Raw genomic sequence first — 20,955 nt, forward strand, 5'->3', positions numbered from 1 at the left:
AATCACGACGTTTCGATCGCAACACGAGCAGTCATCCTCAGGCGAAAACATCCAGACATTGTCGCGGTAGAAGTCACGTGAGCTACGGCACGTGACAAAGATAAGGTGCCCCCCCTCCCCCCACCGTGGCTCGCCCCGCTCAGCTGAGCATTGTTTTAATGCGGTGGGCTCACGCGAAATTTATTTCTGTAAGACGAATGTACTTTGAAAACCCACTGGCGATACTCTTTTATATAAACGCACAACTTCATCTGTGACAAACGCTGCACTTTCCGTCGTTTTCATGCATGGGGCGCTGCAAACCTACGCGCCCCCTGCATGAACGACGGAGGCGCAGGGACAGACGTTCGATCGCGTTGGAATCGATCTGCAGATGGCTGTCTTCTGGCACGGCCAGCTCTGTCACCTTTTCTCGAAGTCCGCATCGAACCGAATCCCCGGCAAGGCCATCTACTTCACGACGAGAGAGAATTCACACGAAATGTTGTTTTCAATGAAGTCTTCCAGATGTAAAATGATATAAGCTTTTAATGAAGAAATACAATTATCAAATTCTAAACATAATACAATTCAAAGTTGTTTCCTTTTAAAACGTCAAAAGGGAGCATCGGGTGCTGCGTGAATGCGTCGTTCGTGGACAATTTTTTCGTGACTTTCCTGGCCCAAGGCCGTAAATGGTTGAGGGGCACCGCAGGCGGTCAGGCTTGCTTCAACCGATGGTTGTGAACATCCAGAGGTTAATCAAGCAAGGACCATTTCTCGTCCTAATTCGAAAAAATCTACGTCAACACGTAATACAAAATTATAATTCGTGTTGTAGAGAATGTACCTCCTCTACGTGTAACTTTTGAGTGGTATGGCTTGTAACTGATGAATGATCCGAGTGTGCTCCCTATATTAAAGACAATGAGTTGCTCCAGAGGGCGATGCTTCCTGAAAACACAAAAATACCCTTTGACCTGTATCACAAGAACAATGAGTCTCATCCGAGTTATCTGTACAGGTTACTTCCAAAACACACTTTGTCCTAACATCACTTATTCAATGTTGACCCTTACAGACAAAATGTTACATGTACGCACACAGTCAGACAAGTATTCATTCTAAATTATTGACAGGCACATTAACAAAATTGAATTACTGCACTGAAATATGCTGCATCAGGTTACATCGTATTAACAATAAGCTATTTTTAAAAATACGCACCGTCTGCTTAACAGTGTATGTACAACATACTATTGCACCATTCAAAACACGTAGGCCATTGCATGTTGGCGTCTGGGTCAAAATGTAGAAAATTCTAAAAACATCTACAAACTACACAACTAAGATCCCACATCAACCATCGCCCCCTACTGACAGGCTCTTGTCCTCATGCAGGCCAGTGCAGGGCCACCACCTTGTGCCACAGGGGCAGCTGCTACTTGGGGGTACTCTTCGAGTGTTTGGAACGAGATAAGATACAAAACTCCGAGGTGCTGGGGCGATTAAACAAGCACCATATAAATGCAATTCATAACATAGTGAATGCTTGGGAGCTTATTGGCTCACGCTCCTGGTTAGAGATCTACCCAACACACAGGTCCACAAAGACTGGCCGCTCTTACCCTGCAGGTTGAACCGAGGAACCGAGTGTTCAACTTCACATTCTTGTAATTAAAGACCTGTGACAAAGGTGCATCTATTGGAGCGACATCGTCTCAAGCTTACACATCTCCCGGGTCTCCATTTGACTTTGTATTGTCTCAGAGGAAGTCCACCCACACCTCCACTTCCACAAACTGCTGGGAGTTGCCTCGCTCTGCCTCACAGTCAGAATTCTCCTCCTGCTTCACGTTGCCTCCATCGATGTGAAGGTCCGATTTTGGAGTTGATTCATCTTCACATTTTACCTTCACTTCTTCGCTCTTCACCATCACTTCTTCACATTTCACCTTCACCTCTTCATATTTCACCTCATTACCTTTAAAAGTGTCCGAGCTGGGATTTTCTTCCGGTTCTTGTTTGATGAGGGATGGGCTCATTGCAGCACTTTGACTTTCACAAGCTGATTTCAGACTCCACTCCTGGTGGATCTTCTGATGCTTGAGTGTTCTCTGGTGTTCTTGAAGATGTGATGACTGTGCAAACGACTTCTCACACACACCGCACTTGAAGGGTTTCTCTCCCGTGTGTGTTCTCTGGTGTTTTACAAGAGTAGATGAATGTGCAAATGCCTTCCCACACACACTGCACTTGAAGGGTGTCTCTCCCGTGTGTGTTCTCTGGTGTTCTAGAAGAGTAGATGATTGTGCAAACGCCTTCCCACACACACTGCACTTGAAAGGTTTCTCTCCTGTGTGAGTTCTCTGGTGCTGTGTCAAATGTCCAGGACGATCCGTGCTGTATGCACACCGGTCGCATTGATGCCTTTTTGCACCGAGCCGCGCCGAGTGCCTTTGCTCCATCAGACCAATTCTGCAGAGGAAGCGACAGCTGCAGACAGAGAAAAAGAATATCCACCCCATCTACACGTCAGTATCGAGGCACAGAGGAATGCATATACACAGTCACACGTGACTTACACGTCTATACTTATTCATATATTCATGATATAGAAAAAAACGTGTCCCTAATTCATCACACGGTCTGTGATGGCATACAATGAGAGGGCAAATGGTCATAAACATGCCTGGAAGCCCTCGTATTTTCAAAATGACTGTTAACCCAAAACTCCGAGCACACAATATCAGCTGTCTGGCTTCAAAAGGAATATTTATGAAAGCTAAATTCAGCTGACATAGCAAAGGGTGTTGAAAACAATACTATTTGTGTCATGCACAAATGTATAAATTAATGTTCAATCATAACTTAGAGCTGTGAAGCCAGGCACAGATGTCCTTGAATGTTGGGATGAGCAGTTCCGACTTCAGCTGCTGCACGTTTATTGTGATAACTTCCTGACTCCATTCTTACAAAGAGTTCCAGAGAAGAACTAAAATAAACTACTGTTTTGATATAACCTCCGTGCTCAATAGAGTTAGTTGACTTTACTGCAAATACAAACTTGACATTGTCACACACTCAGAGGTGGAGCCAGGATGTTCAGGTAGGGGGGGCAACCCCTCCAGCAATGAAAAATGATAGGAGTGGTTAGTAAGGAGTTGTTAGTAAGGACAAGTCCCTTGCTTTTTATTCGACGCGTGTGATCGGCATTGCGCTCGCTGAAGGTGTTGAGGCCGATGAAGGCATTGGCTTCTCGGAGTTTCAATACATATCCGTGCGAAGAACGGGTACAACTGCTATCTTTAATATAAAGCAGAAATTACATCTGTTTGTGTGAAGCAGCAAAAACTCTCCAACGCTGAGCTCTGGCGTCATGAAATTTTCACAGCTTACGCTGTCTGGAATTTCTAAGCGAATGCAACTATTTTCAGCTCGCCATGCCATTCCCTTCCCGAGTTGCCAAAATCGACATTACGTAGAAGTGGGTTACGGTTGAATATCCTCGAGTGAAAACATCCGATTTAGGTAAATTTATGTGTTTCGGCTTTTTTCTTTCTTGCAAGCATACATTTTTTTAACGGATTTTCAGTGAAATATGAGGGAATATTAAATTTATCCAAAACAAGAATCCAAGTCCCGGGCAAAGCCGGGTCGTGAAGCTAGTTAATAATAAACCCCAATGACCCTATCTAAATGAGAGATTTCGATGGGATCATTGGGGGGGGCACGTGCCACCCCACCCCCACTGGCTCCACCACTGTCACACACTGGCATGGTTCACAGGTGGTGGTGTGTCCAGACCCACGCCTGACCACCTTCACCTACTCAGTATTAATGCTTCCTCACTCCACCAAGCAGTTAATTGAGGATCAATCAACACAGCCGAGGCTGCGTGTCTCTCTCTCAACGTGGTCGCGTTGATTTCCTTCCCGATCCCCGGGTTTCCCCTCCACATGTAGAGAGTGACCACCGCTACGCGTCTAGAGTGAACACCGCCACGCGTCCAGAGTGAACACCGCCACGCGTCGAAAGTGAACACCGCCATGCGTCCAGAGTGAACACCGCCACGCGTCCAGAGTGAACACTAACACGCGTCCAGAGTGAACACCGCCACGCATCTAGAGTGAACACCGCCACGCGTTTGACAAGCCCCACCTTCACTATGGGAACCTCATTTGCCAGTAAAAATATGATAATTGTTTTTTTACCCTTCTATCTGGCAACAAAACTGACACCTTTTTACAAGGAGTCATGTTTGCATAGACCGCAATACCTGCAGTCATAATACAAACAAAAGACATAACTCTGATAATTTTCGATTTAAGGCTTTCGTGACTGCGGGGATTCATCTTCTTGGTTTTTTCGGTAAAGTCACGTAGAAGGGAAGTAATAAAATAATAAAATAAAACATAATAAAATAATTCTCACGACGTTTCGGCTACAACGCAAGCAGCCGTCTTCACCTGAAGACCTGAAGACGGCTGCTTGCGTTGTAGCCGAAATGTCGTGAGAATTATTTTATTATGTTTTATTTTTATTATTTTATTACTTCCCTTCTACGTGACTTTACCGAAAAAACCAAGAAGATGAACTCTGATAATGTGCACTGTCCTTGAAGTTGATTGGTCCACACCCGAGACAGCTTTCCTTAGAGCCTAGTCTCACATGGGTTGGACCAGATGATGCCAAAAGGCGCCTAGTCTCACATGGGTTGGACCAGATGACGCCAAAAGGCGCCATCTGGTCCAACCCATGTGAGACTAGGCTCTAAGGAAAGCTGTCTCGAGTGTGGACCAATCAACTTCAAGGACAGTGCACATTATTAGAGTTATGTCTTTTGTTTGTATTATGACTGCAGGTATTGCAGTCTATGCAAACATGACTCCTTGCAAAAAGGTGTCAGTTTTGTTGCCAGATAGAAGGGTTAAAAACCAATTATCAAGCCCCACCTTGTTGTTATTGTTGTTGTGGGCAAGTCGCTTCTGAAAACAGGAGCGGTACAGCAGCTCAAGCGGGCGTGGCCTGGTAAAAAATGAAAAAAAAAACTGTGAATATTTAAAATAAAACAAAGTTACAAAGTAGCTAGCCAGGTGAAGAGAACTTAAAACTTAAGCAAGATACTCTTTGGTTCTTTCGGTAAAGTCACGTAGAATAAATAAATTAATTAAATAATAGCATACGACGTTTTGATTGCAACACAAGCAATCATCATCAGGTACAAATGAAAGAGAAAAAAAACCTAGTAAACTTAGAAATGTAATGCAATACAACACAGAGAGTCGGCTAACATAACAGTCAACACCCCACCTGGTTGATAACGTTCTTCCAAAGATTTGCTCAATTTGAGAGAGATAAAACACAGACACGGAGACACAGACAAAGAGGGATTTCACAGAGACACACAGAGACAGACACACACATAGACACACAGAGAGATGACACAGAGACACAGAGAGAGAGAGAGACACACACATAAACACACAGAGAGAGATGACAGAGTGACACAAAGAAAGATACATATAGGCACACAGAGAAACAATGCCTCTGTGTCGAAGTCAACATTGGGTGGGACCAAATCTTCTAGGGGGTCTGGGGTCCCCTCCCCAGAAAAATATCTAAATTTGAATACTAATTTCCTGCCATTTCCTCCCTAAAATATTTTTAAGAGTTCACTAACACATGGGATGGACTTTTTTTTATTTGATACAATAATGTCTAATAGTGTATTGTATTACATTGCTCTGTTTTTTCTTTTTTACCTTTTCTCGTTTCATAGTATGTAATGGCAGAGATTAGGGATTCATAAAATCCAACGCAATCATATAAACATAAATCTATGCATTGTCATATGAAGACAAGTCCAGGTTTAGCAAATTGTTGTTTTTATAAACAGAGCATCGCAATTATTATTTACAAATATTTTTACAGCAATTTATTGGAGGGGCATATTTGATTATTATAATTATTATAACATATGATTATTATAACATGTTATTATAATTATAACATAAGTATTATAACATATTATAATTATTATAACATTATAATTAATATATATTATTATAATTATTATATATTATAATTATTATAACATTATAATTACGGCCTTGTGTCAATGAGAGGTTTGGAGGTTTGGTGACTGCACAGAGAGAGAGAGACACTTAATCAAACAAACTTCGTAAAATTGGAAATGTAATGCAATGCAACACAGAAAGTTTGTCAACACACAAATAACGCATCGCCTGGCTGATTGCGTTCTTCCACAGATTGATAAACTAAGCGAGAGAATTGAAGCAAACGCCATCAGGCGAGGGCAGGAGGCAAGGCCCTGCGTTGTAAAGTTCCAACCTGGACATCGCTTCCATGCTCGCTGCTACTCAATTGACATCCCTACGAGAGAGAGAGCGAGGCTCTACCTCGGTAAACAACAACCACCACCACAACAACCACCACAACCACCACAACAACCACAACCACCACCACCACTACAACCACCACAACAACAACCACCACCACAACCACCACAACAACCACCACAACAACCACCACCACAACCACCACAACCACCACCACAACCACCACAACAACCACAACAACCACCACCACTACAACCACAACCACCACCACAACAACAACCACCATCACAACAACCACCACCACCGCGATGGGAATTTCTCACCTCGGATTTCAGTTCACTACCTCGCGAGGCCACGCGGCAGCAGGCCGTGACGTCACTTCCGGGGTACAAGACACTCCCCCCCCCACAACGAGCGGCTCTGTAACTTAAATAAATTATGTTAATGAGCCCAGCACATACGTGGAGGGGTGTGGCGCGCGTGCTGAACACGTCGCCAAAACTCGCGACGGCTTTAACAAATACATTATGTTAATGAGCCCCCAGTCACCTGGCGTTGCTTGGCCCAAATAAGGATTGGCACTGGAACAGATATCGGCAGCGGCCGAACGGAGGTGACGTCACGCTCAAGAGCTTGGCGGTCGGGAGTGGGTGACATGACGTCACTAGCGAGGCACACCGCCCCCTGGCGTTTGACGCCGATGAGGTCACGCTGAGGGGTGACGTCAGAGAGCGGGGTCAGAGTTCAAGTTTGTTGACAAGGGGAGCGGCAGTGTCGTGGTGAGCGCTGCGCTCCGCACCGACCAGCCGAGTTCCATTCCCGCTCGTGGCCAACACCGCCAGTGACGACTTTCTGAACCGGTCCTGAGCCTCCCCTACGTCGACTCAGCCTCAAATGAGTGCGATGTGTCAACATCGCCACAGGGGAGACAAAGGCGGCCGGGCGTGGTGCTGGCCACCCACCCCCTCGTGTGCCGTCCCACCCTTAATAGGTGCTCGCTAACAGCACATGCCCCGACATTCTGTTGCCTCCCTATCGCCGGAACCACTCCAGTGGGGATCTGTCTGCAGATCTGGCTCATGTCAGGCAGAGATTGCAACCAGGTGGTCCGTTGTCAACAGGAGCAATCACAAGAGCGGCGTCGGCCCAGCTGCAGACTCATGACTTGATGGATCTTGGGAGCGAAGATGAGCTACTGGATGTTGGTGGCAGCAATGGAAGCCAGGACAGCAACCTTGACATTGCCGCAGGTAGCACAAGTTATACTGGTTGGAACCTCCTGGTTACACCAGCCCACAGGGGATTATTGTGTCCGTCCGTCGTGCAGGGAAGGGCTGGGTGGGGAGGGGCTGGTCACCCCGTGGTGCCCTTATAAAACTCAACGTTTAACCTAATCATGCCGGCTTGTACCCTCCCTCACAGTCGGGCATATTTGCGGAATACACCACGCCGCCGTTGACCCTAGCCATTGACCGAGCAACCCAACGTTCCTACCAGCTCTCTCCGCAGGAATGTGTTTCTGTTCATTTCCCATCACAACAACGGCAACAAGGAAATAACCCAAGAGTTAAATATTACCGCTTGATGGAATAAATTCTCCTTCACTTGCACACCCAGTGTGTCACAGTGCTTGTCTGACATTACTAACCAGAGGCGATGAATGGTAAACATTTAATAGAGAAATGGATCATTTATGCTGGTCTTTAGAAATAGTTTTAAACAATCCAGGACGGTTTGCTTTAATGGACACATTCCAACTGTGATTGTATATTTTTGGGATGTCCCAGCGGCAGTCGAGATTTTTGGCAATGATCTGCAGGGATGGTGCGTTTCCGTTCCTAGCTGCGAGGGCAAATCCTCGTTACTGCGCCGTCCGTTAGCGTTGGTTCACGTTCGGAGCAGTGATGAAGCCCGCTTATCTTATGTTGTTGAGTTGCGTCGGCAATAAACCCTAAGGGCAACCTTACCCGGTAAATACAATAAACTACATAGTAAACCACTGTAGTCTTCGTTCCTGCAATGAAGAAATAACAAAGCTACACCAACTCTCTCCCGAAGCCCTCTTCTGGCTAGCAGACCTCGACATTTTCCTTTATCTCCTGATCATATTGCCAGAATTGGAGTAAATTGTAATAGGGTGCCACCTAGTGGCGATACAGCTCAGACGAGTCTTTTAAGTAAACGGAGAGCAAACCTTAGTTAAAGATTAATGTTCATCATCATTATCAACCATAATGAAATCCAATGCTGGATGGAGGCCTCTCCAAGCTGTCATCATCAAATGTTCTTGCAATGCAACAATCCACGGAGCACCTGCATACGAGCTGATTTCAGAGCTCTCCATCTTTGATCTTTAAAGGTGCATTTGAAATTGATTTTATACTCCTACTGATGCTCCTGCTATTGTGGAGTGACTCATGCAGCCAGCTATGGCTACAGGGTTTGGTGGATCATGTTTTGTGTCGTTTATTGTGAAATATCGGTCACAATTCCTATGATCACTGTTACATTGCTTACGGCTTCATTTTCGTGATTTTAAAAAGATTTTTGGTTTAGCCATGTTTGTTTGTTGTAGTACGGAGTTAGAATGATGGCTTTAATCTAAGTTGTCTTGTGGTTGTTGTTGTTTGACTTGCATCCCACTGGGATTTTTGCACAGCGTTGGTGTACGGTGCTTTTTTCTGGAAGAATTTGCAGTTTCTCCCTGGATTTTTCTGTTTGCGCATAGTCACTTTGAGATGTTTTCTTGTTCATGTTTTTTTTATTTGTTGCGGTTGCACCCGATTCAAGAGCCGAATAGCTCACAGGGCTATACCAACTAAATGAAAATGAAATGAAACTGTTAAGGCTATATGGGGGATCTTTCTGTTTGTGTTAGGTGCTCGCTAATAGCACTTGCCCCTACAGTCTGTCCAGGCTATATGGGGGATCTTTATCTTAGTGTTAGGTGCTCACTAACAGCAGATCTTTGCCTTTGTGTGTTGGGAGCAAGTTAGAGTCGCGTGTAGTCGTGGGAGTTGAACGGGGGCCTGCTGCTACTGACAGTCGTTGACTACGATTGGACAGACGCTGATAGACAGACACACACAGGACAGGCGGACAGACACAGACATGAGGAACACAGAGACAGAGATACAGAGACGACATAGGACACAGAGACAGGCAGAGAGAGAAACACACAGAGGCAAACAGAGATACAGATGGACAGAGAGATGTTGAATCGAACACACTCAACTCGCTCCATTGAAAGAGATTCCTCGATATTTTACCATCCCCGGAAGTCGTTCTAGTTTCTATTTATTTCATTGTGGTGCGTACGTGTAAGCAATGTGGGATATCGATGTACACATACAGCGAGGGAAAAAGTATTTGATTCCTTGCTGGTTTTGTACGTTTGCCCACTGATAAAGAAATGATCAGTCTATAATTTGAATTAAATGTTTATTTGAACAGTGAAAGACAGAATAACAACAAAATCCAGAAAAACCCATGTCAAAAATGTTATAAATTTATTTGCATTTTAATGAGGGAAATAAGTATGACCCCCTCTCAATCAGAAAGATTTCTGGCTCCCAGGTGTCTTTTATACAGGTAACGAGCTGAGATTAGGAGCACACTCTTAAAGGGAGTGCTCCTAATCTCATCTTTTTACCTGTGTAATGCGGGCGTAAATGGGCTGGCCGGATGTGACGATCCGAGAGGGAGGAGTCAGGGTCACGTGGTAGGATATGGTATAGCGGAGAGACAGGAAGACATCTGGGTCAGTCGGGAGAGTGAAGAGTGGGGAACACGTTGGGTGGTCGTCGTGCCTCAGCCTGGTGGCTGAGGGCTCATGACGGCGCCAGCCAGCGGGGTGGAAGAGAGAGTTGGGGATAGAAACAGAGTGGCGAGATCGCCACAGAGGCCACGCAGGGCTGAGGTTGGAGAGTGGCGAGATCGCCACAGAGGCCACGCAGGGCGAACGTTGGAGAGTGGCGAGATCGCCACACACGGTAAGACTCGGCACCGCCAGCCAGCGGTGACCGAGCACGGAGGAACGGGGAGCAGCGGTGGAGCTGCTGTGAGAGCAGCCGGAGGGCTGCACAGGAGATCTGCAGCGGAGCTGCAGAGGTGTGGAGGCTACGGGAGCGAGAGCAGCTATGGAGCTGCCAAGGGGAGAACTCTGAGCGATGGCCGTGCGGGAAAGGTGTAAGAACCCAAATAAAGGACGACGGAGACAGAACCAGGATCGAGTCCTTTATGACACTGGTGTCAGAAGTGAAAAGGCTTGTCAAGACAGCTCAGAAGAAAGAATATTCCTGCGTCATCATCTGCTACATCATCCGACTTACGATTGAGACAGATGGCGCAGCTGGAGACCTGGAAAATCATGTTGGCGCAACTGTGTGAGCTCACCACGCCGACGACGGCAGTGGGGAGAGCCGATGGTGGTCTGCAGGCCGTCGCCTTGCCTGCGCTGCCAGCGCCATCGGCCACGCGGCACGAAGACGCCATCTTGGGCGTGGCAGGGGAGAAACGGCGGGAAGCCGCCATCTTGTCTTCACCGCGGCGAGGAGACGCCGCCATCTTCAACATCGCGGCGGAGAGGCAGCCTTGCGCTGCCATCTGGAGGTGCCGCGGGGGAGAGCAGCCTGCTGTGAGCTGCTGTTTGCGAGGAGGAGCTGCGGGGAGAGGACGACGACGCTGCAGCTGCTGGGGCGGGAGCTCTCTCGTCCTGGCTCGGGTGCGAGACAACAGAGCAGTCAAGTCGCCGAACGAGTTCTGCGAGGCGTCTCAAGTTACCACCCTGCCGTCCTCTTCTTGCTGCAGCCCCGGGCGAGTCGTAACGATACACACCCGGCCTTAACACACACCTCACCCATCTTTCGAGGGCCGGGGGGGCGATTTTTTGTCATGTCTCGAGCGTGTAGAGCGCGGTTCGGGCTGTGTGTGTGTGTGTTCTGGATGAACGCGCTATTTGCTTGTTGCTCGGTGTCAATTAGTGTGTATGAGTGTGTGTTGAGGAGGGAAGGAGAGTCTGCTGTGCTTGCTGAGTGTCAAATTGTGTGTGTGCGCTGCGGTGTGGAGTTGTTATCTTGATGGCGAAGTTAATTATTAACTCGGGAGCGTCGGGTATCCTGCGCTGTACCATCTCGTGGGTTACCGTGTGCGACGGGCTTGATTGAAAAATATTTTTTTTTGGAGTATGGTGCTGCGAAATGCTGCGTACGATGTGGTTGGTTGCAAGAGAGAGAATATTTGTGTTGTTGCTGCAATGTTACGACTGGATTAATGGTGTGTTGGTTGCCTGCAGATCTGCTTGCTATTGTGCTTAAATGTACGCGTGTGATCGCGATATGATGACTGCATGTGCTGTTACACCGTTCTGTACGGTTATGGGGTGCGATGCATTGGTTGTCTATTGGGTTTGGGAGTGTTATTAATTGTGCGTACCTGTTGGAAATTGGTCACAAATTCGAGGGGGACCCAAAAATTTGGCTGTATGGGTGTTGTGCACACGGGATTGCGTGTATATTATAGAGGGGGACCCAAAAATTTGGTTGTATGGGTGTTGTGCACACGAGATTGCGTGTATATTATAGGGGTAATTGAGCTTTTTGAAAATGAGGGTGCGCGATGACGCCGTTGTGGGTGGCTCAGATGTTAATGGTGATGGGGCCGTAAATTGGCACCAAATGGCGTCGCTCATTCGGTTGATTGCATGCAGCCAGAAGTTGCTTTGCGAGTTGATGTGTGTAACCAATGTGTTTTGGTAAAATATTGGTTAAAAATTATCCGATATGACTGCTGTGCGCAGCAAGCTGGGGCTGTGCGTCTATCGTTGGTGGGGTTGTTACAACGTGACGGGGGATGCATTTTGTGGCCCCCAGCAAAGGGAAGCTGGGGGCAACGCACGGTGAAAACTGGCCACGTGTTCGCACGTTGGGCCGCCATTTTGCGCGCACGCGGGGTATGGCGACGATGCGCTTTGCGCAAGTGGCCGCCATTTTGAGCGCGCGGGAAAAACCTCGGTGGGGCAAATATTCCATCTGTTATGCCTGCCATTGTTGATTGGGTGATGCACGAGTGGTGGTCACGTCGGCCTATGGCTGATGGCTGACCTGACAGCCCGGAGGCGAAACCTCCGTGGTATGTCTCAAACTAATGGGCCGTGTGCTCATATGGCTCGGGGAGTCATGGTTCAGTTGTGCGGTGGCAGACTGAACCTGGTGTGCCGGGGGCTCACGGGATTTGGGTTAGGGCGTTATTGTCTCTATAAGAGAACATTACCCCGTGGGGGGGGGGGGGGGGTCGTTGGTGTCTGGCCTTGCCGAGGGATTGATCTTCCCTTGGCTATACAGCGTCAGACTATAAGAGGCTGGTGTGTGTCCATCGCTGATGGGATAGTAAGGGAGGAGCATGGCCGAGTGCTGCTCATCCCCGAAATTGCACTAGCTGAGAGTATGATCAGTGGATGTTGCAGTGGTTTGACGACCACGGTGAGGGTTAGGGAGAGTTAAACGTTACCGCTGGGGAGCGTGGCTCTCTCCACGCGTGGGTGTGCGATTAGGGGTTTTGTTGAGAGTGACCGTGGGTACATGCTGTGTACGTGAGATGTCTGTGCTGGTCCTCAAGGGAGGACTGCTGGTGGGCAAGAGCAGAAATTTTTTTGTTGTTGTCACGTGTAAATAATATTGTTGTTAAAATGTAAATACTGGGGCATCCATCGCGTTTATTTTGGGAAATTATTGGGGTTTTCTTGAACGGGCCGGAATTACATCATCTCCACTACCCTGGGGCCGGGTGGCTGTCGTGTACGACATGCGGATGTGCGTTGTTGTGCTGTGCCTCAGGGGATTGGATTCTCCTTCTCGTCACAGATCTTCGGCGCCTGCCACACTGGGTGTTACCTGGTGTGCTAGCTGGATGAGGACTTGAAGGAGCAATTGAGCGCCCATTCGTCATTCTGCTCTACCACTTGCTCTTTGATGTTGGACTTGAGCCGAGTGGATGGAACAACAACATGGACACGCTCTAAGACACCACATTTCTGGGTTGTGCGCGTGTGCCATTCTTGCGTGTCGGTTGCCGTTGCGCTTTGTGCTATTATTATTCTTGTTGTTCTGTTCCGGTTCCTGATCCCTCTCCTTTCGTTACTTGCGTTGTTATAATCTCCGTTGTGTCTGGGGGACTCCTGTTTGTGATGCCTTCGCCCGCATTATTTTGTTCTGTTTCAGCCGAGGACGGCTGGAATTTTCTCTACGGGGGAGGGTGGTGTAATGCGGGCGTAAATGGGCGGGCCGGATGTGACGATCCGAGAGGGAGGAGTCAGGGTCACGTGGTAGGATATGGTATAGCGGAGAGACAGGAAGACATCTGGGTCAGTCGGGAGAGTGAAGAGTGGGGAACACGTTGGGTGGTCGTCGTGCCTCAGCCTGGTGGCTGAGGGCTCATGACGGCGCCAGCCAGCGGGGTGGAAGAGAGAGTTGGGGATAGAAACAGAGAGTGGCGAGATCGCCACAGAGGCCACGCAGGGCTGAGGTTGGAGAGTGGCGAGATCGCCACAGAGGCCACGCAGGGCGAACGTTGGAGAGTGGCGAGATCGCCACACACGGTAAGACTCGGCACCGCCAGCCAGCGGTGACCGAGCACGGAGGAACGGGGAGCAGCGGTGGAGCTGCTGTGAGAGCAGCCGGAGGGCTGCACAGGAGATCTGCAGCGGAGCTGCAGAGGTGTGTAGGCTACGGGAGCGAGAGCAGCTATGGAGCTGCCAAGGGGAGAACTCTGAGCGAGGGCCGTGCGGGAAAGGTGTAAGAACCCAAATAAAGGACACGGAGACAGAACCAGGATCGAGTCCTTTCTTACACCTGTATTAAAGACACCTGTTCACAGAAGAAATCAATCAATCAGATTCAGTGCGTAAATGGTTGTGAGGGGCACCGCAGGCGGTCAGGCTTGCTTCAACCCATGGTTGTGAAAATCCAGACGTTAATCAGCAAGGACCATTTCTTGTCATAATTCGACAAAATCTATGTCAACACATAATACTAAATTATAATTCGTGTTGTGGAGAATGTTCCTCCTTTTCGTGTAACTTTTAATTGGTATGCCTTGTAACTGATGAATGATCGGAGTGTTCTCCCTATTATAAAGACAATGAGTTGCTCCAGAGGGAGATGCTTCCTGCAAACACAAAAGTACCATTTGACCTGTATCACAAGAACAAGGAGTCTCACCTGAGTTATCTGTACAGGTTACTTGCAAAACACACACTTTGTCCTAACATCACATAATCAATGTTTGACCCTTATAGACAAAATGTTACATGTACGCACACAATCAGACAAGTATTCAGTCTAAATTATTGACAGGCATGTTAACAAAATTGAATTACTGCACTGGAATATACTGCATTAGGTTACATCCTATTAACAAGAAGCTAATTTTAAAAAATACGCAAAATCTGCTTAAGTGTATGTACAACATACTATATGAACCATTCAAAACGAGTAGGCCATTGCATGCTGGTGTCTGGGTAAAAATTTAGCAAATTCTAAACATTACCTACAAACTCCACAACTGAGATGCCACATCAACCATCGCCCCCCACTGACAGGCTCTTGTCCACATGCAGGCTGGTGCAGGGCCACCACCTTGTGCCACACAGGGGCAGCTGCTACTTGGGGATGCCCTTCGAGTGTTTGAAATGAGATACGATACAAAACTCCGAGTTGCCAGAGGCGATCAAGCAAGCACAATATAAATGTAAATATGATAACATAGCGAATGCTTTGGAGCTTATTGGCTCTCGCTCCTGGTTAGAGATCTACCCAACCCACAGGTCCACAAAGACTGGCCGCTCTTACCCTGCAGATTGAACCTAGGAATTGTGTTCAACTTCACATTCTTGTCATTAAAGGCCTGTGACAAAAATGCATCGATTGGAACGACATCGTCTGAAGCTTACGCATCTACCGGATCTCCATTTGACTTTCTATTGTCTCGGAGGAAGTCCACCCATACCTCTACTTTCAACACACTGCTGGGAGTTGCCTCGCTCTGCCTCACAGTCAGAATTCTCCTCCTGCTTCACGTTGCCACCATGGATGTGAAAGTCCGATATTGGAGTTGACTCATCTTCACACTTTACCTTCACTTCTTCGCTCTTCACCATCACCTCTTCATATTTCACCTCGATACTTTTAAAAGTGTCCAAGCTGGAATTTTCTTCCGGTTCTTGTTTGATAAGGGATGGGCTCATTGCGGCACTTTGACTTTCACAAGCTGATTTCAAACTCCACTCCTTGTGGATCTTCTGATGCTTGTGTGTTCTCTGGTGCATTACAAGAGCAGATGAATGTGCAAATGCCTTCACACACACGCTGCACTCGAAGGGTTTCTCTCCCGTGTGTGTTCTCTGGTGTGCTACAAGAGTAGATGACTGTGCAAACGCCTTCCCACACACACTGCACTTGCTGGGTTTCTCTACCGTGTGAGTTCTCTGGTGTTCTACAAGAGTAGATGACTGTGCAAACGTCTTCCCACACATGCTGCACTCGAAGGGTTTCTCTCCCGTGTGTGTTCTCTGGTGTGCTACAAGAGTAGATGACTGTGCAAACGCCTTCCCACACACACTGCACTTGAAGGGTTTCTCTCCTGTGTGAGTTCTCTGGTGCCGTGTCAAATTTCCAGGATTATTCGTGCTGTATGCACACCGGTCGCATTTCCGCCTTTTTGCACCGAGCTGCGCCGAGTGCCTTTGCTCCATCAGACCAAATCTGCAGAGGAAGCGGCAGCTGCAGACAGAAAAAAAGAAAATCCACACCATCTACACGTCAGTATCGAGGCACAGCGGAATGCATATATACACAGTCACACGTGACTTACACGCCAATACTTATTCATAGATTCATGATATAGTTGAAAAAGTGTCCCAAATTTATCACACGGGCTGTTGTGGCACACAATGAGAGGGCAAATGGTTATAAACATGCCTAGGAAGCCCTCGTATCTTCAAAATGAATGTTAACCCGAAACTCCGAGCACACAATTCTAGGTGTCTGACTTTAAAAGGAATATTTATGAAAGCTAAATTCAGCTGACATAGAAAAAGATGTTGAAAATAATACTATTTGTGTTATTCACAAATGCATAAATTAATGTTCAATCGCAACTAAGAGGTGTAAAGCCAGGCACAGATGTCCTTGATTGCTGTGATGAACAGTTCTGACTTCAGCTGTACGTGTGCTGTGATAACTTCCTGACTCCATTCTTACAAAGAGTTCCAGAGGAAAACTAAAAACTACTGTTTTGATATAACCCCCGTGCTCAATAGAGTTAATTGACTTTACTGCAAATACAAACTTGACGCTGTCACACACTCAGAGGCGGAGCCAGGATTTTCAGGTAGAGGGGGCAACCCCTCCAGCAATGAAAAATCGTAGGAGTTATTATTAAGTAAGGACTTGTCCCTTAATTTTTATTTCACCCGTGTGATCGGCATCGCGCTCGCTGAAGTCGTGTACTGGATACGCAACTGCGCACAATTCTGCAAGTTGCTTGTAACTGCTTTGCCGTTACTTATTGCCAATTATGGACACGGACTGTTGTCCTATCATCTCATAGAGTCCCTATCATGTAATAATATTCCACACGGTGGCAGTGGGGGTCGCAAAATGCTGATTTATCTATATATATAAAAAGGAAATTTGTGAATGTGTCTGTTCTAAATGTTTAGCATACTTCCCGACATACAACAAACTTGAAATTTGGCACGTGGGTAGTTTCCAGACTGTACACAATGCAAAAAGTATAAAAATAGGCTTTTATATATTTTTGGGGGGGCGCAATTATGGATATATATATATAAAAGGGAAATTTGTGAATGTGTGTCTGTTCGAAATGTTCAGCATACTTCCCGACATGCAACAAAATTGAAATTTTGCATGTGGGTAGCTTCCAGACTGGACACAATGCAAAAAGTATAAAAATAGACTTTTGTATTTTGGGGGGGGGGGGGGGGGGCGCAATAATGCATATATTTTGCACGCAAGTGAGCGGTGATGTCATAACGGTGATGTCACCCACATGCGGCAGCGTTACGCAGTGTACCTGCTGACGTCACGCATCCCCCCCCCAACACTCCGCGTAGGCCGTGTTTTAATCCAAGACAAGAATCCAAGTCCCGGGCGAAGCCGGGTAGTAAAGCTAGTCTATATATAAAAGGGAAATGTGTGGATATGTGTTTGTGACTGTTAGAAATGATTAGCATACTTCCCAAAATGCAACACACTTGAAATTTGTCATGTGGGTAGGTTCCATACTGTACACAATGAAAAAAGTATAAAAATAGACGTTTGTATTTTGGGGGGGGGGGGGGGTGGGGGAAATGACCATGAAGTGTGTGGCGTCAACCCGCAACACACCTGAGTTAAGTGCTCTGCAATGCTTACCCCTACCATATGGCTCTTCGTGCGCCGTACTTCTCGAGCTGTTAACAGCGTGCTGGGAGATTTTAGGTGGCGCTTTGCTCCTGGACGATGAAGTCATTGGCTTCTCGGAGTTTCAATACATATCCGTGCGAAGAACAGGTACGACTGCTATCTTAAATATGAAGCAGAAATTACATCTGTTTGTTTGTGTGAAGCACCAAAAACTCTCCAACGCTGAGCTCTAGCATCATTAAATTTGCACAACTTATGCTGTCTGGAATGTCTAAGTGAACGTGACTATTTTCAGCTTGCCATGTCATTCCCTTCCCGAGTTGCCAAAATCGACCTTACGTCGAAGTGGGTTAAGGTTGAATTTTCTGCAGTGAAAAACATCCGATTTAGTTAAATTGATTTGTTTTGGCTTTTTTCTTTCTTGCAAGCATACGTTTTTTTCAGGATTTTACAGTGAAATATAAGGGAATATGAAATTAATCCAAGACAAGAATCCAAGTCCCGGGCGAAGCCACGTAGTGAAGCTAGTTACTAATAAACCCCAATGATCCCATCGAAATTAGGGATTTCGATCGGACCGTTAGGGGGGCACGTGCCACTCCACCCCCACTTCCTCCACCACTGTCACGCACTGGCATAGTTCACAGGTGGTGGTGTGTCCAGACCCATGCCTGGCCACAATCACCTGCTCAGTATTAATGCTTCCTCACTCCACCAAGTAAATAATTGAGGATCAATCAACACAGCCGAGGCTGCGTGTCTCTCTCTCTGTGATCATGGGGATTTCCCTCCGGATCCCCCGGTTTCCCCGCCACGCGTCCAGAGTGAACACCGCCACGCGTCCAGAGTGAACACCGCCACGCGTCCAGAGTGAACACCGCCATGCGTCGAAAGTGAACACCGCCATGCGTCCAGAGTGAACACCGCCACACGTCCAGAGTGAACACCGCCACGCGTCCAGAGTGAACATCACCATGCGTCGAAAGTGAACACCGCCACGCTGTTGACAAGCCCCACCTTGTTGTTATTGTTGTTGTGGGCAGGTCGCTTCTGAAAACAAGAGCGGTACAGCAGCTCCAGCGGGCGTGGCCTGGTAAAAAATGAAAAACTGTGAATATTTAAAATAAAACAAAGTTACCAAGTAGCGAGCCAGGTGAAGAGAAATTAAAACATAAGCAAGATACTCTTGGGTTCTTTCAGTAAAGTAATGTAGAAAAAAATAATAATAGCATACGACGTTTCGATTGCAACACAAGCAATCATCATCAGGTACAAATGAAAGAGGAAAAAAACCTAGTGAACTCATAAATGTAATGCAATACAACACAGAGAGTCGGCTAACATTACAGTCAACACCCCACCTGGTCGATTACGTTCTTCCAAAGATTTCTCAATTTTAGAGAGACGAAACACAGACACGGAGACACATAGACAGAGAGAGATGACACACACATAGACACACAGAGAGAGATGACACAGAGACACACAGAGAGAGATGACAGAGAGACAGAGAGAGACACACATAGGCACACAGAGAAACAATGCTTCTGTGTCGAGGCCTTAAATAGAGAAAGAGATGGGTAGAGAGAGAGAGAGGGGGGGTAGAGAAATTAGCATGTCAATGCAAGGCCGTAGCCATGGAGTCAACATTGGGGGGGGATCAAATCTTACAGGGGGTCTAGGGTCCCCCACTAGAAAAATATCTATATTTGAAAACTCATTTCCTGCCATTTCCTCCCTAAAATATTTTTAAAAATTCACTAACACATGGGATGGATTTTTTTTTATTTGATACAATAATGTGTAATAGTGTATTGTATTACATTGCTCTGTTTTTTTATTAACCTTTTCTTGTTTCATAGTGTGTAGTGGCAGAGATTAGGGATTCATAAAGTACAACGCAATCATATAAACAGAAATCTATGTATTGTTATATGAAGACAAGTCCAGATTTCGTGGCCAAGGTTTAGCAAATTGTTGTTTTTATTAACATAGCATCGCAATTATTACTTTTAAAGAAGATTTTTATAGCAATACATTGGAGGGGCATATTTGATTATTAGAATTATTATAATATATAATAATTATTCTAACATATTATAATTATGGCCTTGTGTCAATGAGATATTTGGAGGTTTGGTGACTGCAGTAGAGGACACAGAGAGAGCACACTTAATCAAACAAACTTCGTAAAATTTGGAAATGTAATGCAATGCAACACAGAGAGTCGGTCAACACACAATGAACGCATAGCCTGGCAGATTACGTTCTTCCACAGATTGCTAAACTAAGCGAGAGAATTGAAGCAAACGCGATCAGGCGAGGGCAGGAGGCAAGGCCCCGCGTTGTAAAGTTCCAACCTGGACATCGCTTCTATGCTCGCTGCTACTCAATTGACATCCCTACGAGAGTGAGGCTCTACCTCGGTAAACAACAACAACCACAATCACCACCACAACCACCACCACTACAACCACCACTACAACCACCACAACAACCACCACAACCACCACCACAACCACCACAACCACCACCACTACCACCACCACTACCACCACCACCACCACATCCACCATCACCACAACCATCACCACAACCACCACCACAACCGCGATGAGAATTTCTCACCTCGGATTTCAGTTCACGCGCGGAGATGCAACAGCCACGCGGCAGCAGGCCGTGACGTCACTTCCTGGGTACAAGACACTCCCTTCCCGCAATGAGCGGGTCTTAACTTGAATAAATTATGTTAATGAGTCCAGCCCATACGACGGAGGGGTGGGGCGCGCGTGCTGAACCCGTCGCAATAAACTCGCGACGGCTTTAACGAATACATTATGTTAATGAGCCACCAGTCACCGGGCGTAGCTTTGCCCAAATAAGGATTGGCACTGGAACAGATATCGGCAGCGGCCGAGCAGAGATGACGTCACGCTCAAGAGCGCAGTGGTGGGAAGGTGGGTGACATGACGTCACTAGCGAGGCAAACCTCCCCCTGGCATTTGACGCCGATGAGGTCACGCTGAGCGGCGACGTCAGAGGGCGGGGTCAGAGTTCAAGTTTGTTGACAGAAGGGGAGCGGCAGTGTCGTGGTGAGCGCTGCGCTCCGCACCGACCAGCCGAGTTCCATTCCCGCTCGTGGCCAACACCGCCAGTGACGACTTTCTGAACCGGTCCTGAGCCTCCCCTAG

The 20,955-nt window shown here is 46.9% G+C and overlaps 2 protein-coding genes across 2 annotated transcripts; both read right to left on the minus strand.

Moving 5' to 3' along the window:
• Positions 1–510: 510 nt before the first annotated feature.
• On the minus strand, positions 511–6,763 carry LOC144737876 (uncharacterized). The gene is made up of 3 exons (XM_078620764.1): positions 6,665–6,763; positions 4,935–5,007; positions 511–2,475 (listed from the first exon to the last, which is right to left on the minus strand). Exon 3 carries the CDS (start codon positions 2,445–2,447, stop codon positions 1,746–1,748), a length of 702 nt encoding a protein of 233 aa, XP_078476890.1. The 5' UTR covers positions 2,448–2,475; positions 4,935–5,007; positions 6,665–6,763; the 3' UTR covers positions 511–1,745.
• Positions 6,764–14,170: 7,407 nt separating this feature from the next.
• Positions 14,171–20,492, minus strand: LOC144737874 (uncharacterized). Its single transcript, XM_078620762.1, has 3 exons — positions 20,393–20,492; positions 18,782–18,854; positions 14,171–16,117 (listed from the first exon to the last, which is right to left on the minus strand). Exon 3 carries the CDS (start codon positions 16,087–16,089, stop codon positions 15,316–15,318), a length of 774 nt encoding a protein of 257 aa, XP_078476888.1. The 5' UTR covers positions 16,090–16,117; positions 18,782–18,854; positions 20,393–20,492; the 3' UTR covers positions 14,171–15,315.
• Between the last annotated feature and the right edge of the window lie 463 nt (positions 20,493–20,955).

Source organism: Lampetra planeri, chromosome 74 (genome assembly GCF_965212315.1).
Source record: "Lampetra planeri chromosome 74, kcLamPlan1.2.h2, whole genome shotgun sequence".
Lineage (NCBI taxonomy): Eukaryota > Metazoa > Chordata > Hyperoartia > Petromyzontiformes > Petromyzontidae > Lampetra > Lampetra planeri.

What these genes read in the sequence shown, in the direction of transcription:
- LOC144737874 (XM_078620762.1), bottom strand. Translation starts at nt 16,089, where the DNA reads ATGGAGCAAAGGCACTCGGCGCAGCTCGGTGCAAAAAGGCGGAAATGC.
- LOC144737876 (XM_078620764.1), bottom strand. Translation starts at nt 2,447, where the DNA reads ATGGAGCAAAGGCACTCGGCGCGGCTCGGTGCAAAAAGGCATCAATGC.